The sequence below is a fragment of the Accipiter gentilis genome, chromosome 1, assembly GCF_929443795.1.
Source record: "Accipiter gentilis chromosome 1, bAccGen1.1, whole genome shotgun sequence".
NCBI classification, from domain to species: domain Eukaryota; kingdom Metazoa; phylum Chordata; class Aves; order Accipitriformes; family Accipitridae; genus Astur; species Astur gentilis.
In genome coordinates, this window is record NC_064880.1 from 31,512,658 (window position 1) to 31,529,423 (window position 16,766).

The 16,766-nt window shown below is 39.0% G+C and overlaps 1 protein-coding gene across 5 annotated transcripts in view; it reads right to left on the reverse strand.

Moving 5' to 3' along the window:
• The window catches only part of RAPGEF4 (Rap guanine nucleotide exchange factor 4), a 160,395-nt gene that overhangs the window by 13,473 nt on the left and 130,156 nt on the right, over positions 1–16,766 (reverse strand). For 4 of the 5 annotated variants that reach the window (XM_049812151.1, XM_049812141.1, XM_049812160.1 and 1 more), the window contains 10 exons: positions 15,944–16,094; positions 14,535–14,623; positions 14,033–14,063; positions 13,712–13,790; positions 11,755–11,901; positions 10,443–10,540; positions 7,294–7,419; positions 6,652–6,830; positions 2,553–2,643; positions 249–299 (listed from right to left, as the gene is read on the reverse strand). In XM_049812151.1, coding sequence (XP_049668108.1) covers positions 249–299; positions 2,553–2,643; positions 6,652–6,830; positions 7,294–7,419; positions 10,443–10,540; positions 11,755–11,901; positions 13,712–13,790; positions 14,033–14,063; positions 14,535–14,623; positions 15,944–16,094 — 1,042 coding nt within the window. Of the gene's footprint in view, positions 1–248; positions 300–2,552; positions 2,644–6,651; positions 6,831–7,293; positions 7,420–10,442; positions 10,541–11,754; positions 11,902–13,417; positions 13,526–13,711; positions 13,791–14,032; positions 14,064–14,534; positions 14,624–15,943; positions 16,095–16,766 lie in introns of those variants that run through there. The other variant, XM_049812177.1, reaches the window with a different exon arrangement.

Sequence of the window (16,766 nt, forward strand, 5' to 3'; positions counted from 1 at the left end):
ATGTGATAAAGCTTTTCTGAGTTCCCAGATTAATTTTGAGTGGTACATAAGTTCTCTCAGAGTAGGTTCCTAAGAGTATAATTTATTAGTCATACATACTTGTTTTAGCAGCTCTAAAATGGGATCATAAACTTCTTAAAGTCAAACAAGGACATATAAAATGTTCTGAATCAAGGAATTCAAATCAGTTACTCAGAAACTGAATTAGCTCAGATTGTGCATAGAATAAGGGATCTATTGCTATTCACCATTAAGCTTTCAAACTCTGCATAGATCTTCTTGAACTTGCTTGGAAGTTTCTGTCAATAAAAACAAAAATAGCAAACCTTAATTAAATCCAATTTGTGTGGTAATTTTACTGTAAATGCTAGTTCCTTCTACAACGCCCTAAGTCAGGAAAGTGTTCTTTTTTGCCAGATATGTCTAACAATGTGCTAATCTAAAATACAACATGTCTCCTAGCAACCAGATTATAAATAGAGACGGGACCAGCCATGAAACCTGGAATCTGATTTAAACCCCAACTTGAATTTACTCCTTTTGGATGTTTAGATGCAGGTTTTTGTTTGGCTCGCATCACAATCACTGAATTCAGAATGTAAGTGAAAGTTCAAGTCAATGGTTTCAGGACATTTCTGATTACAGTCTATCTGAAAATAAAATTTACACATAGCTTGCGTAGGGGTAGCTCAGCTTAATTATTCATACCTAGGATGAACTGCCCTTGCAGTTCAAGAACATTCAAATCCATGCCTGGGCATTTCCAGGAGTTTTTTTTGTTCATGCTGATGAATCACCAACTATCGCTCAAATTCTTGACATGCCCAGCAGCCAAGGGCCTCTACCACTTTCTGGGGTATAAATTAATAGTTTTTCACAACACATACACAAATAAATCATGGTCAGTTGATCATGCAGTGATTGGGATGAGATTGGCTTTACTAAATATTTTCTTTCCCCCTCACGTTATGTTATACATATTAAATAATTTTACTATAAAAACTGTAAGATATGTTATAAATTAATTTCAGAGATCACAGTAATGTTTTATGCACACTCAGAATATGTCAGCTTTCTAGTTTTAATAAGAAATTTCTTTATATTTGCTGATTAAATCAGACTACTACTGGCAGTGGGTAACATTAAAAATTAATAGAGACTTTATAGTGCACAAATGATTTTTTGCAATACTTTCTCCATTTGGAGTGCGTACCCTCGCAAGATATTTACCCTGTGCCACAGCAAGGGCCTAATTTTTAATGATGTGTGTGAACAACTGTGTGCCTAGTTTGCATATGCATGCAGATTAGGTATTTGTGAAATAAGTGGTATAATTGGACATTTGCACCTGCAAATATCTAATTTGTGCATGCAACTAATGTAAATGCATGACAATATAGAAAAAATCAGGTCTTGATTTTTTTAAAAAATATATTCTGTATATATATCTGGCTAAAAATCAAGCTGCAGAGATTCTCTTTATAAACCAACTGTCCTACAGAACCAGAGTGTCATAACATTTCCCTGAACTCAAGTTCATACCCCACACGTACAAATGATCTGTGCCTCTCCAGCTCAGACCCTGTGCCCATTTCAGATTGCTGTATGTAGTATATACATTAAATTCCCTCTTCTCTCTTCATACTACTCCTGTACTGTCTCAGCTCTCCCAACTGTTCCTCTCAGTAGCCACAAATGAAGGGTCATTATTTTGAGAAACTGATCTGCAAATCTTTGCCTTTAGCAGCGATTGTATATACCACTTGCAACATGTACTTTTGAAAATTGGACTGGTGTCTTCTCAGATGTGTTAGTCTGATATCATATTTCAGAGCACTTTTTAAAAGGTGTTCAAATTTTGGTCGCAGTTGCATCAATGACCTTAGTCATGCTACTTTGAATTTCTAATGAACAAAATACATGTGCATTCAAATCCGCACTGCTTTTGACAACCAGTATGTTCTTAGTGGTTACATGTGCTTACCACCTCACCCTGCTGGACACTGCAGCCTTTTCATATACTCACATACAAAAGAGAAAAGCCACAGAAAAAGGTGGAAGCTCTGAGAATGAAGACCAAACTCATAGTAAGCAGGGGAATGCATGTCAGAGAGAAAACCAGAACTGGTTAGGACAAACCCACATTTTAATAGGGCAACAGAGTCCGTATGGAGATCAGAAAATAATATGTATAAACAGAGGATAGATTTTAGAGAAGTGTCTATACAGTAATCTCACTAAATGATCAGTAAAGTCAAACAGAGGATGGGCTGATGTAAGAGGTTAACTGGCTAACTCATTCTGTTGGGCAGTTTAGCTCATCAACAGAAGCTGCTGCTGTTACTTTCCTTAACTGCTTATGAGTATTCAACACATCTATGGGCACACTGCCTTACTAATAAAAATTGTCAGCCTTAGCTAAAGGCTTCTGCTCAGGAGCTGAATTAGTAGATCTAATGTTATCAATAATAAAGGCCCAAGTCATGTTTTTGCTAACTAAAAGCATAAATCCCAGTCAAACTTCTTGGAATTGGATTTTAGCTAAGACTTACCTCCCATGTTAACGAGAGACGGCTCACAGCAACATTACTAAGTCCCATAATAATAGCGAAAAAGGAATTCAGATTTTTGTATTCTTTACAGCTGAAACACAAAGAGCCAGGTTTTAATTTTTATGTATCAGGGCAGAAGTACACATGACATCCTGAAGAGACCTGAACCTAGGCATCTAGCATAGATGTGACTGAATTTGGGCAGCCCTGGCCAGCATGCCTGTGGCACACCACTTCACCAATGTGTGAGTAATTCACCACACTCTGGAGGCTCCTTTCCCCTCCCTCCTAAAATGACCTCCTACTTCCACTTCACTGCATGCCAGCTTCTGCAAGGACATTAAAGGAGTCTTTGAAGTTCTTCCCCACCCAGAAACACAGTCCTGAAGCTGGGCTCAATTTAGTCCCAGAGAATACCAGAAACAGTGGAAGCAACTGGTTTACAACCTCATTTGCTGCAGAACTTGCTGACAGCTTCTGAACAGCTACTGAATGCTGGAAGCTGTCCTTAGATAATCTTCATCGCAGTTTACAGGGGCACTGAGTCTTTTTAAAGGGAGAAGACCAGCTGACTAGACATGCCTGTGTGCCAGTGACGTCTCTTGCTGTATATGATTTCTAACCAGTACTTGTAGATTCTGAAACTCTTTAAGATGTTTCAAGCAAAGAACTGACATTTGTTACCAGCACCGTTAAAGAGGTCCTGGGCACTAGGAGCTCTAGGTCACACTACAACCCTAATGCAAAGGAGAACTTTTGTTATCAGTCAGGGAAAAACTGCAACATGTAACTGAGTATTATGGAAGATCCAATGCAGGAGTAGACACAATCTGACAGGAACAGCCCACACAGCTGCTCAGCTGGGACTGCATCAGGTGGCTCATTGCCTCAATGGGAAGGGAAGAGAGAGAAAAAAGCCTGTATCTTGTAAATCTGTGTCTCACTAGGTTCTTCAAATAATTTGCTATTTTTCACAACTGATTTGCCAACATCTGATTTCAGCACCTCAGTATCTGCCTATTTTGCTGCTTACCAAAAAAACTTTCACAAGATTCAAGCTATGATTCTCTTCTCGCCGAAGCTCTTAGCTCCTCTGAGGTATCCTCAGTTCCAGACGAAATTAGCGCAATCATCACATCCTACTGTCCGACTCTGTAACTGCCACATCACCCTATTGTTATTATGTTCTTTCTGTCCCTCCATTTCACCAGACTCAATGTACTGAGTGGGTGAGTCCTTTAGATCTGGGCCTCACTTGTGTCTTCACTGTGTGAGTGCATGAAAAAACGATCTCTCCCATCTGATGGTCTGTCTGTTGGAGACTGCTGCCCCCTCAGATCTTCTGGCCGAGCTGCTCATACAAATTCTCCCACATCAGATTAAGGACAGTGAACAAGGTTAGCTGAAATGCTAAAGCCACCCCAACTTGCTCTGACTACAGCAGGTCAGGGAGTGGATAAGCATGAAAAGCAGCCAGGATAGCCTGTCACTGAAAGTCAGAAAGTGGGTCCTCCAAAGCACCAGTGTGCTCAGAGGAGAGATCCCTCTGCCTCCCAGAATGGACAGTATTGGAAAAATCTTCCTGTTAGTATGAGTTGTGAACACACACATAGGCACACACTCTTGTCTCCAACATATATAGAAACTGGGTTTGTGGATATCCATAAGAGTATGTGCAACTACATCCTAGAAGGCCTTTCTAATACAATTAGTAAGGGAAGAACTCACTGTAGGAAATAGAGTTTGCTTCTCCCCTTTGTTTGAAAGTTTAATCCTACAATGGCAGGAGAAAAGAGATGAACCTGGTAACCTCTACATCCTTTCCCAGCAGATGCAGAGGCAACAACGGCTCCTGGAACTGAAAGCACATGTGCACAGCACTTGGAGCCAGCACTCGGCCTTGCGCTTGCCCACACAGACAGGGAGCACACATCACAGGGTGCGTGGGGTGGCAGACACAAAATGATGTGCCTTCTGCAATGGTGTCGCAGAATTGAAACAGGGTTCTCAGTTATCTTTGAAAATTGGTACGTGCAAGGCATCTCGTTACCACCAGTCATGCCTAAGATTAATAGCGCAGCACTGAGCTGTTCTCCCCGAACACTTTTCTAATGAGTCTAGCACTTCTAGGTAGGGTAAAGTTCTCATTAGGTCTCAAGGATCTTCACACGGAAAACTTCCTCAAAGGTACAACTTCAAGGCCTGGGCCCACATCTTTTGATCCAATTCCTTGGCTTTTTCTCCCCTCTAACTTCGGTGCACTTTGTGTTTGTTTTACCGCATGCTGTAGCACCTGTTACCATGGCAGCACTGCACAGAGGGCAGCAGCCTGGCAAAACTTCCCAGTGCCTTTCCAGCGGCTGCAATTAAACCTGCCCGCTTAGTTTGTACGGAGGAAAATCTTGTGGTTTGGATTTCTCTGCTTTTAGGAGACAAAGAGGACTCAGCAGAGCAGACCGCTTTTAGCTATTTATTTTTAGCATTGTAGTGATACCAGAAACATGGAAGTAAACAGGAGGTTGTCAAGCTGTTGTAAATAGCATAGGATTAAACCCATGACACTGAGGAACCCACAGGCTAGGGAGGTTTATTAAGGAGATATTTAACTGTAATTTTTAGGATACTTGATTTCAAGTGTTTATGGAAATTACTATTGTATCTTAATTTACCACATTTCAACATTTTCCCATTTCATGCCTCTGAGTTTAGAAAAGACCCCGACGTGTCTGTGTGTGGATGCCACTGCCCTCTCCTGGACACAGGCCGCCAGACCGGCAGCTTGCTTCCCAGTTTTGCTCTGCAGAATGAGATAATGGAATATGCGGTACATATATTTTTAGAAACTAAAGAGGTAAATTCTGTCCTCTGTTCTGAATATAAACCTCATCGTGCATGCCCACCACTAGATTTTGAAAATCTTTGGCTTCGACCAACCGTAATCCGACCGGAGGGCCCAAAGCAGCTCCCAGAAGGAAGGCGGTACTTTGCAGAATGGAGCCCTTCCCCGAGGAGGGAGGCATGCTGATGCAGAGTTTCGATGTGAACACTGATTTCAGCTATGTGGCATTATTAATTGGAAGGAGGGTGGCATCACAGCTGTAATAATAATCTCTTCCTTCACACCACTACATTTAACAATGCAAAAAAGTTAAAACTCATGGTTTAACTGCAAGTAATGACTTCTTTTTTGGGTAAGACTGCCTAAAAGCCTCTAGTCACGATTCCCAAAGGCATAGACAAACACTTGAACAGACAGTTTCTCACTGCACACCTCAGCAAAATGTTCAGACGGCAACGAATGTGATAAATACACCACGAACTGGAAAGGAAGGAAGAGGGTAACAGTGATAAAAAACTGTAGCTATGCAGGGCAGGGGCATGCCCCTGCTCCCTGTGAAGTCAGCCTCAACCTTGCCCTTGAGTTCAGTGATAAGGCGTCAAGGCTGACATCTTTGGCATGAAGGCTCCAAAGAGTTTAAGTTTTAATATGAATAAAAGAAGACAGCAAGAATTGCCTGCTATTAAACATCAGACCCAGCGGTTAGTAACAAAAAAGGACATTCAGTGTTGCATTTTTAAACAAAAGTATTAGAAAAATATACCAAACAGACTGAAGGTAACATGAGCCTTGTCATCTCCATACTACTTCTCTTTGCTCTCCCCTCCTGGTTTTCCCCCCCCCGGCCCCGGGGCAATTTTGAGAACGGTTTTCCTGAACAGCACCAGAAATACTTCTGTTCTCAGGAAAATTAAGGCTCAGTTTTGTTAATATTTACTGATTTGCATATTAATATTTGCTAATGCATGTAAGGGTAAATGAAGGATTCTCCTAATGAATGGAAATATATTTACTCAGAAATTTTATGTGAAAACTTGGCCCTAAGAGATCACAGATCAAGGAGCAATAGAGAGTAAGACAGCAAAGAAGAATACATATTAACAAGGTTCTGTACAGTCCTATAAGGAAATGGAACAAATTACCAAATAGAGAACATCTTAACCTCTACTGTGTGTGGCTGTCTGAAAACAAAAAAGAAAAATAACAACAAATTGACTATACCGAACCTCATTTCCAGCTCACAGATGATTGTATACTTACTGGGCTGCTATCTTAATATACTTCTTTAACAGCTGAACACGCTTGCTGAGTTGAGAACAAAGACAAATCTCAGTGACCACCCAGAACTGAATTTCATTAAATCTTCTTAAAAACAAGTCCAGATTTGCTGTGGTCTTTTTAAAATTGTGCCTTCCAAAAGTGTGATAGATCAATTCCAGCTAGGAAAAAGAAAACAGTTTGGGATTTTTTTTTTAGAAATCTCATCTTTTGGACAGAGGTAAGAGGCTAAGAATAACCAAGTAAGTATCTAGCCTGAAACCTGCTCTGCACTTTATGTTTATTGCTATACAGATCACAAAGATTCAGTTTGGAAATCCAGTAGACAATACCTGAGGCATACTAAAAGCATAACCACAGACTATGTATAAATAGCTTAATGCCTTAAAACATACAAAAGTAATTCAATAAGCAGCACGTGTTCAGGAGAAGTTTAACTTTATTTTTGCATTTTGCCTATAAAATTAAGAATGCCTTATACTTTCAAAACTTGTAGGTGGCTTTATTGTACTAATTTTGAAAATGAAGCTTAGAGAAAGTTTCGCAAATAATGCACAAACCTAAAATGTACACCTAAACATTTTCTAACAGATTCTAATCTGCTGAATAGATAGATCCTCATACCTCATGCACACAGTTGAAGAGCTCCCAGTCATAAATTGTCATCTGATGTGCTAAGTCTTTGGAGCTCATCAGTTCGAATGTTCCCACTGTACCAGTAGATGGTCCTTCTTGTTCTGGTAATGGTGCCTACAAATGGAAAAATGGTAGAAAAATATTTTAGAAATACTAAATTGCACAATTGGTGCTTTTCTTCCATAATGTTTCTGATTATGTTTTTCAGTGTGACCACTTCCCTAAGCATGTTTCCAATAGTAAAACTGAAATTTGCTTTTAACCACAGGCTGGCATTAGGAAATGAGAAGCCCTGTGCAAAATCAGTAACCACTATGCACAGGATATTCAGGAAAATTCTGAAAGCTCTTCAGAGGCACTGTAAAGAAATAAAACAGACTGTTCTCAGTGTGTTATTTTTAGCATTGTTCTAAAATTTGAAGCCAGAAATAAATACTTCAATACATGTTGTGCTAACTAAAGCATGTCTGTTTGTTTAGGAGTGCAGGTCTTTCCGCAAAGCTTTTGTTATCAGTTTCCTTTTTCACATACACATATAACTAGGCCACAAAGCATAAGCCAAATACTTTTGTAAATTACTGATTCTAATGATGAGAATTATTACATCTGCCATACTTTAGAAATCTGCAGTGATTGCAAGACCTTCTGATCACTTATAAAATACACCTCATACTTTTGTCTTTGATAGTACAGGGATGCACTATTTGTGATTGCAAAACTCCTGGCTATGCTAATTAAAATTATATGCACGCAGTCTTATGAGAAAGAATCCTTTAAATCATTCAAGTAGAAAACAATTTTGAAAGACACTTCCATACCACCATATAAATGAAATGTGATCTACAGTTATAAATCTTATATTAAAGAGAGATTTAAACATGGTTTGAGATCAAGTCAGATTTGAAGTAGTCTGTTGTATATATTAGGGTCAAAGTGTTTGAACCAGCACTGCTAAAATACTAATGAACAACTCTTGCAAATTCAAATGTGTTACACGAGTAAAGCTTCCGGTGAACCCACGTTTTAAAAATTGTATTGTTTCCAGGAGAGGGCAGTAGAGCTCACTTACAAATTTCTTTCTCAATTTCTCATAGGGTCTTTGTTAGATAATTACAGAGCAGGCAATTGTCAACAGGGTCCTTTCTGAGTACAAACTCAACAGAGTCGGCAAGATTAACAGACCATATTTACATACTGCAATATCGAAATGAGCTTACTAAATGAATCCCCTTTTATATAAGGATATTATATTACAAATAGAGAAAGGACTGACTGGATTAATACATCAAATCACTTTTTCAATAACAGACTGTAGTAGGAGCTTTACTTCTGTATGAGTTCTTGCTTTGTACTCTAGGGAAAACTTGTCTTTCAAATATCACCGTAATACAAACTTATTAAAAATTATTAAACTAGACCACAGGCATTATTACCTTAAAAGCTCCATCTAAAATTTAAAAAAATAGTGTATATAAGCACAGTATTATCTGAAAAAAATCAGGACAGCCATCAATCTTATAACAGCCTGCAGATTCCTCTGAATTGGAATTTGCACAAACACAAAATTGCTTTAGTTTAAGACAGAGTATGAATTAAAACTACAGCAGTTTTGTGTAGAAATCCTAATTTGTGGAAATCTGTGGAAAGAGAATTGCCTGTAGACTGAAAGAAGGCTTTTTTCCCCTATTTGGAGACAAACACAACACAGTCGTTACCATAACAAGCACATATTTTCCAAGGCTAGGAAAGAAGCACTTAGATGTAAACTCGTTGCATATTTGAAAATTCATCTAACCCAGAACAATTTTCACATGGGAATTGCCAAGTGTACTGTGAATAAACGTACATGCACAGGCAGCAGCCAGAAACTGGAATGGGAAAGGAGTAAACTGGGAGGGAGGTAAGGTTGTAACATTATTCAATTTGTTTATACCTCTGAAAAAATGCAGCTGATAAGGGGATGTATTGTGTTATGCATGCTGAGAACCTTTTTAAAGGTGCTGAGTGTTCCTCCCTAATTCCTACTGAAGTCAGTCCAGTTGATGAAAACTAGCACATTGAAGCCCTGTATCTTAGAGCTCCCTGTAGCATTTCGAGTACTTGATCCATGGTAAATAGCACAGGGGAAAAGGCACAGAAGTCATGACAATTTGCTGCCAAAGGTATGTCTACACAGACAATGCAGAGCCAAATAAAAGTACACAGCCTAGTTGTACTGACAGAACACCCCTGCTTTAGAGTAGCATGCCCCATGAGGGTATCTACTTGGCAGGATTAATTAACCTTAAGGGAACACCAGAATTTAATAAACTGAACAAGAGGTATCTCTGCATGGAACTACAGTATGCTGGATGTGCATTCCCTGGTTACTAAATTGAAAGCAGCAGCAAAGCATAGATTTTACCATATCTATAAAAGAAATCAGGCATACATACTAAGTGGCTTGTTAAAAGCATACAGGAGGCTGAAGCAAGGCTAGGAGTAATAGAGTTCATGCTGACATGACTTCGCAATGACATTTGTTTTTAATGAAATAAAAGGAACAAAAAGTACAGTCAAATCAAATTCTATAAAAGCAGACCCCATGGAGATCGTTAGAATTACTGCATGAACTCTAAGTACTTATGAACAATTCTACTTAAGAAAAAACAGACTTTCTACTAGGAATATTTTCTGTGATTCTACTTAGAATCATCTCAGATTTTGACAAAGTATTTTGTGGGCCTGAGAAATAAAAGATTTTAAGGAGTTTACTGTTGGAATCAAGTCTCCAGAATGCTTTAATTTCTAACATCTATCTTCAAGAATATATCCCTGTGGCCTTGAGGAGATAATTCTGTAATCAGGAGTTACTGCATGTCTTAGTGACAATATTCAGCTCTTCCTACATGCTCAGTGTGACACAGAGAATACTGGGATCAAGTGCTGTCATGTGGATCAGATGGATTTCTGCTGTAGTTTAGGAAATTATAACATTACCTCTTTTTAATTTCAGGGCTCATCCCATAGCACTATGACAAGCCCTTTGTTGTGAATGTTTCCACTAGTTTTTACCTAAAGCATTGATAATGCAAAAAGGGCCAAACATTCAAATAAACTGAAGAATTGAACTTTCTGAGAACTGCATACATACATACCAATGAATCGAACTGATCACGTGGGCAAGCAAACAGCCGTCCATTAACACTGAGAGTTGTAAACACTGAAACATCATGAGGTTTGAGCACAACCTTTTCTGTAAACGTGAAACAAAAGATTGTTTATTATTATATATATGTAGAATTTACAGCAGAACTGATCCAACAGCTGCACAGATCACCCTTCTGGGAACAAATTTTGCACAGTAAACCAATGTCCAGGATACAAAATAGATGACAACAAGGTCTTCTTTATTGACAAAATGTGACAACAAGCTAGCCCAAACCAGTCTCCTACAGAACTGGCATACAGGACTAGAATCCCAGCCCCAAACTCTACAGACAGGTCAAGAATCTGTGCTGTCATCTCTAGAAACTACCTGCAAAAATTCAGCCATAATTTGGGATTCCATTCTTCTCCGAGCTGTAAGCATTTGGAGAGCTGTTCTTAATAGAAATTGCCTTGGAAGACAGTAACTGCATAAGGAGGTGATGAAATGCAACTGTATTCAATCTCATTACAGCAGTTCAAAAAGAGCATCACATCACAGGTAAAGAAAAGATAATGAAGTAACTTACAAAACAGTCTCTTCCAGCATGCGCTGTCTGTCAGCAAATCTGACAATAAAAAATTGCTGCAACTGCAAAAAGTAGAGCCGCCTGGTGTCAATTCTCAGGAAGTGAGCTGGTTTTGGCAGGCACCACTGTTTGCAGAAATGCCTTCCAGCACAGCTCTCATTAGCTCTGCGTGTGTCCACACAGTCAGACTCTACCAGTGCACTTCAGCAACACCAGTTCTCCAGCAGAATTCACCTTGCAGTTACTCTCCCATTTCCACAGCCTATAGTGGGGGGCTGACTCCTGACCCTTTACCACTAGGTCAGTGGGCTTGGCACAAAGTTGCTCAGTAGTGGTTTGCGTGGACAGAGTGGCCAGAATGGTAGTGACCACTACTGGAACATCTGCACTGCAGTTGTTTTCTGCTATTGCTGATTCATATGTCTAGCCTGACATTATCCATGCTTACCTCCTATTTCTGTTGTTAAAAAACTCTTACAAGTCTTACAGTGAAGGAAATTTGGGGTAGCTCTGCCCTGTAACATGCAGATATACAAGCTTCTCTATTTCTCCTGTCTCCCATGTGAGTTCCAGTCTGCGCATGCAATAGGTAAAGGACTTTCGTCTAAGACAGAACCTGTGTACCAGCCGAACATGCACATGGATATAAAAGCCTTGACTGAATTAGTCTTTCAATCCCTCCCAACATTCTGCTTCACTGTGAGAAGCGTTTAAGATGATGCAAATACAGTACCTCCTCCTGAGCTCATCTTTACTATGATGAGGCCTTCTCCAGAACCCAGCTTATCTGCTACTGCGCTGATCACTTCCTTCACAGAGGAAGACACTGGCACCCGGATAGTGGTATAGGTTTGGTCTATGCAGTACACCTTAAACAGAACTACAGAAAAAAGATTGTGCTGTGTATGCCACATGTAACAACCACAGAGACCTTACTGTACAAATTACTTTCACTTCAGTAACCACTCCTCACAAATGAAACAAATAAGGCAACAATAAATCACTACAGTTTTGATAGCCTGCCATTCCTCAGATGTTCTACAATTTCTAGTACAGAAATCTCTGATTTCCCAGAGCTTTTAGTAAACCACAAAGTACTAGTGTTTCAGTATTGCTACATTATTTATGGATGCCAATTTAATCCGGCACTTTGTTATGTTCCAGACATTATAATATTTTAAATCAACACTTCTTTTCAAAAGTCAGGAAAACTGGCTGCAAACTCTCTTAATTACAGGAAAATAATTTTCATATTTACAAAATAGATTTGAAAATAGTTTTGGTTACAATCAGAACATAAATCAAACTGTACTGCAACCTGTTTTTTACAAGTGAGTATATAATTGCTAAATCAAGAATATTGTAGATGATGAAGAAAAATACCCTAATAATATGAATACACTTGAGTGTACAGTACAAATTGGCTCACAGAGTAATACATGAACCCAGGCCTCTGGCTGTCTAGAAATCAATATGATAGTATATTAGCCTGCAAAAAGCAAGGCAGCCCAAAGTGACATGAATTTAAGACAGAAGGACTTAGCAAAACACTCCTTCAGCTCAGCTGTCAACCCAAGCCAAGCAGCCCCTGGGGTTATAGCTGTCCATGGATTTTCTATGTTCAGTGTGCTGCCTGACCTACAAATAAGAAAGGTGCACCCATACGAAGGGGGCAGTTACTGCCTATCCACACAGACACAAGAAGTAGTACTTCCCTGACAGCAGCAACTGTTTTGCTCTTTATAGACCTAGAAGAAACACTGATACAGACAACAGAAGCTGCATGCCTGGCAGGAAGTCTGCTATTCATATGCAGTTACTTTGAAATGGCTCTTCTGTTAGTTTGATTTATGCCACCAGCTTTCTCAGCTATATGACCTTGCGTTTTGTTCCCTTATTTTTACTGTTGTTCACTAGCAAGGGCTATCCTTTAATATCAAACACCTTCAAGCAGAAGCTATTTTCTGTGATGAAGATGCACCAAAACAACCATTGAGAGACTGGCCCTAGCAGCTGCAATGAAATCCTCAGGTTTATGAGTTTTAAGGGGCATGTATCTTTGTTTACAATGAACAGATCTCATCATCAGAACTCAGGATTTTTAACCTGCCTCAAGTAAAGGACAATATGAAGAGCCAGTACAACTGAAAATGATATTCTTATACACTGCTGTAAATTTTACCTTAATCTCTTCAGAGAATCAAACAATAGCAATACAGCAAACCAGCAGATTTTGTTTTCTAGGCTGTGTGCTACAGGGCAGAGATCCATGGCGTGATTATCTGCTCCACTCCTATCTTGCAAAGGAACAGCTATACACGTTAGCTCAAACTACACAGGGGAGACAGAGGCTCAAACATGACCTTAAGCACCCACTATTTAGTGCACTGTCATTACCTGCATGGACACTGTCTGTACTGGTTCTTACCTGTTTTGTTCATTCCCTTTTTTAAAGGTTTTTACATCTTCCTCTGAGGAAGCAAAGTGTTTGATAGCACAAGTAACTAAGGGAAAAGACCAGAAGCACTTTAAATCAATGATGGAGAATGTTGGGCTAGGAAAAGCAGTTTGCTTCAGGCCAGCTTCAAAACTGTAGGTACTTTTGTTTATTTTTAGACCATTTTTTGGAAAGAGACAAATTTACTGCAAATCTCAGTGCCTCAAGAAAACTTCACAAAGAAGGAACTCACCTTCGTCACTGCCCCTGATAGGCTGGCGTTTCTGTGTTCTGTCATCACTTGTGTTGAACAGCTGCAGAAGAACTTTGTGCTGAAAATGAATCATCAGGATTCACATTAATGCAAAAAGAAACATTATGGGGTAGACATGAACTACAGTAAATCTCTTATCAATGGCAGGGAAAAGAGTAGCAATGCAAAATTTGACACATTGTTAAAAGCTATTTCTCAGTGTGTTGTTTTGGTATGCCCATGATTACTAAAGAGAAGATGCTTATGGATTTGTTGTGCTAAAGCTTTTACTTTAGAAGATGGACAAAAAAGTTATCTTACCTTCTTTTGTGGTGCTTTAGGTTCTTCAGAACTATAAAAAGGTAAAGCATAGAATATATAATTAAATATTACCTGGAAGATTTTGTGTACAAAATCACCTACAGAACATGGACCACCTGTCAAACTACAATATCAACATATTCAAGTTTGCATATACAAAAAGACTAGATGATACCACAGTTAATCTATGACCAAGGCAGGGAAAATACTATACAAAGTCCATGTAAGCATGAAATAAGCATCCCGTTTAGTTTCAATTGTGTGTACGTAATTTCTTATTTCTTCTGTCAACCTTTTAATGAGAGTTTGGTGTTTGCAAGAATGATGTGGAAAGAGAGGGCCATAGAAATTAATCCAAAGAAGTTTGCATGGAAACATTCCATCTTGTATGACTGAGTGCCATTCATAGAATGGATTTTTAATAGATATAAGCAATAAATTTTCTTCTTCTACTTACTGAGAAATAGGGAGGGGGAAGGAAAGAAGCGAAAACTGTGCTTACACTTGCTTTACAATTTTCTCTAGCTCTGGAAGTTGCTCCTTTAGTGATGCAATCATTCTAGTATCATCTGATACAGATACATAAAATTCCTGTAAATGATACAGAATAGTCTTTAAATAACTATACGGGTAAATGAGCAGTACTCAGGATAGAGGATTATGAGATGACATCTGATAGCTTAATGATTATAAAGAATGATAATCTGCATAGAGGAACACATGCTGGGCCCAACCCTCTATTACTTCTACTTGTTTATATCCAGCTGATTTAAAGCAAGAGTTACACATGCAGAAGGGAAGGCTGATGAGGCTCACTGTGTAACCACTGACTGCTTGGGCAAAAACTGCATTTTCAGATTATCAAGAATAAAGACTATAAAATTCACAAATAATCTGGCATGATAGTTTTTTCTACCCACTGCTGTTGTAGTCCTTAGTGGTTCATTTGCTACTGAGTTGTTGACTCTCAGCTACTCCAGTCCTCTACAATATTACCCTCTTTTAAACCCTACTCAAACCTATTCTTGCCATACCTACATAAAACTGACCCAAAGAAGGATCTATGTGCTTGCAACTAGTTCTTTAACTTCTGAACTAATGAAAGATGTTATGTCTGTCTCCAAAGTCTGTCTATTATTAAAAGCTTTCCCATGTGGGCTTGCTACATGTCTATTGTACTTAAGGCCCCTCTCTAATCCCCTCTGCTCTTAACTTAGATTCAGCTTTAAGCTCTTTGTGGCAAGAACTTCCATTCAGCCAGTAATATATGGGATTGTGTTCCATAAACACAATATATAATAATAATAATGGCAATCACAATGACTTAACATGACATTGGCAGTGCATCTTATCTTAGAATTACAAGGATATGGCACCTACCACAAAGACCTTACAACCAATGTCTGAGGTATTAAATGATTTTAAGGGATCAGAAGAGTTCTGAAGACAAAGATCTAAGGTCCAATAGCTGCAGTACAGCTTAAATTCAAATGGAAAGGATTTTTGGTTTTGTAGAGTGAGAACCCTCCAGCTCCTTCCTGGCACACCTCAGGCAGGCATAAACAGCCCCCCAGTTCAACCTGTAGAGCCTCTGAACTATTCACAAGAAAATATTTTAAAAAGCAAATTCATATATTGCTATAAAGCAATCTACCCATGCAGTGCTTTGAAAGGGGTCTGTAACTCCAGCAGATATTTTCAGAGGTCCAGAGGTTGACAATGGTTCAAGCACTGTTGTAGTGCGTATACTGTCTGCAGCTAAAACCGAGAAAACAGAGTTATGAATTTGCACTTTGAAACAACCTACTTCTCTTTAGTTCACAACAGAATTCTACAGACTGGGAACAGGCTTTCAGCTTATCTTGCTTGGTAGGTACTTTTCACTACAATGATACAACGATTCCTTTATACCTCCAAAAAGGCCATTGCTGCTTCATCTTCTTGTAGTAAATCTCCATATAAAGCAGCCCACTGCAGAACCAGACGAATGACTCGCCTTTTATTGTTGAGGGCATAATCCATTTTCTCCTGCTCTGTACCCTGGGAAGGCTGGGCATGATAGGTGCCACAGTGTCAAGGAAAACACTCAGTGATTGAAAATATCAAAACCAGTATGAATTCACAAACAACTGACTTCCAACAAACCATTTTCAGGGTATTCAAACATAACTTCCCAATGTATACATTTGATTTCTGACTGCCGCTAGCATAAAGACTTGTGAACCTCTCACATTCATACTAAAAAGTAAGACAACAGTGAATTCTCTAAAGAGCCCAGGAATGATCACAATCCCACCACAGAGACGGTTGCTGTAGGGGAGCAGAACAGAAATGACACTTGGAACAATAGAGAAGAGCATTAGCTGTGGAGACCGAAGAAGGATATTTCTCCTTGTTCTTCTTTGGTGACAGTTGAAAAAAAAAGAAAAATGTCACTTTGTGTTTATTAAATTCCAGTCTTTCGTTTGTGAGGAAGGCTACCAGAATGAACCACCAGTGGTATTCCTTTTATTTTTAGAAGTTACTGTAACCCAAGGGGACCCTCAGTACCATTGTGGTAGGGGGACCTGGAAGTTTACAGCCTAGGCTGACTATAGAGACATTCTGTAGTAGCCTCATTTTACATATGAGGAAATCAGAATTTTCCACTCTATCAAATAAAGTGTATTTGGGACACAATACTTTATGATAGTTATTTTGTGATAAACAATAAGAAAAAATGGGAAACATTTTT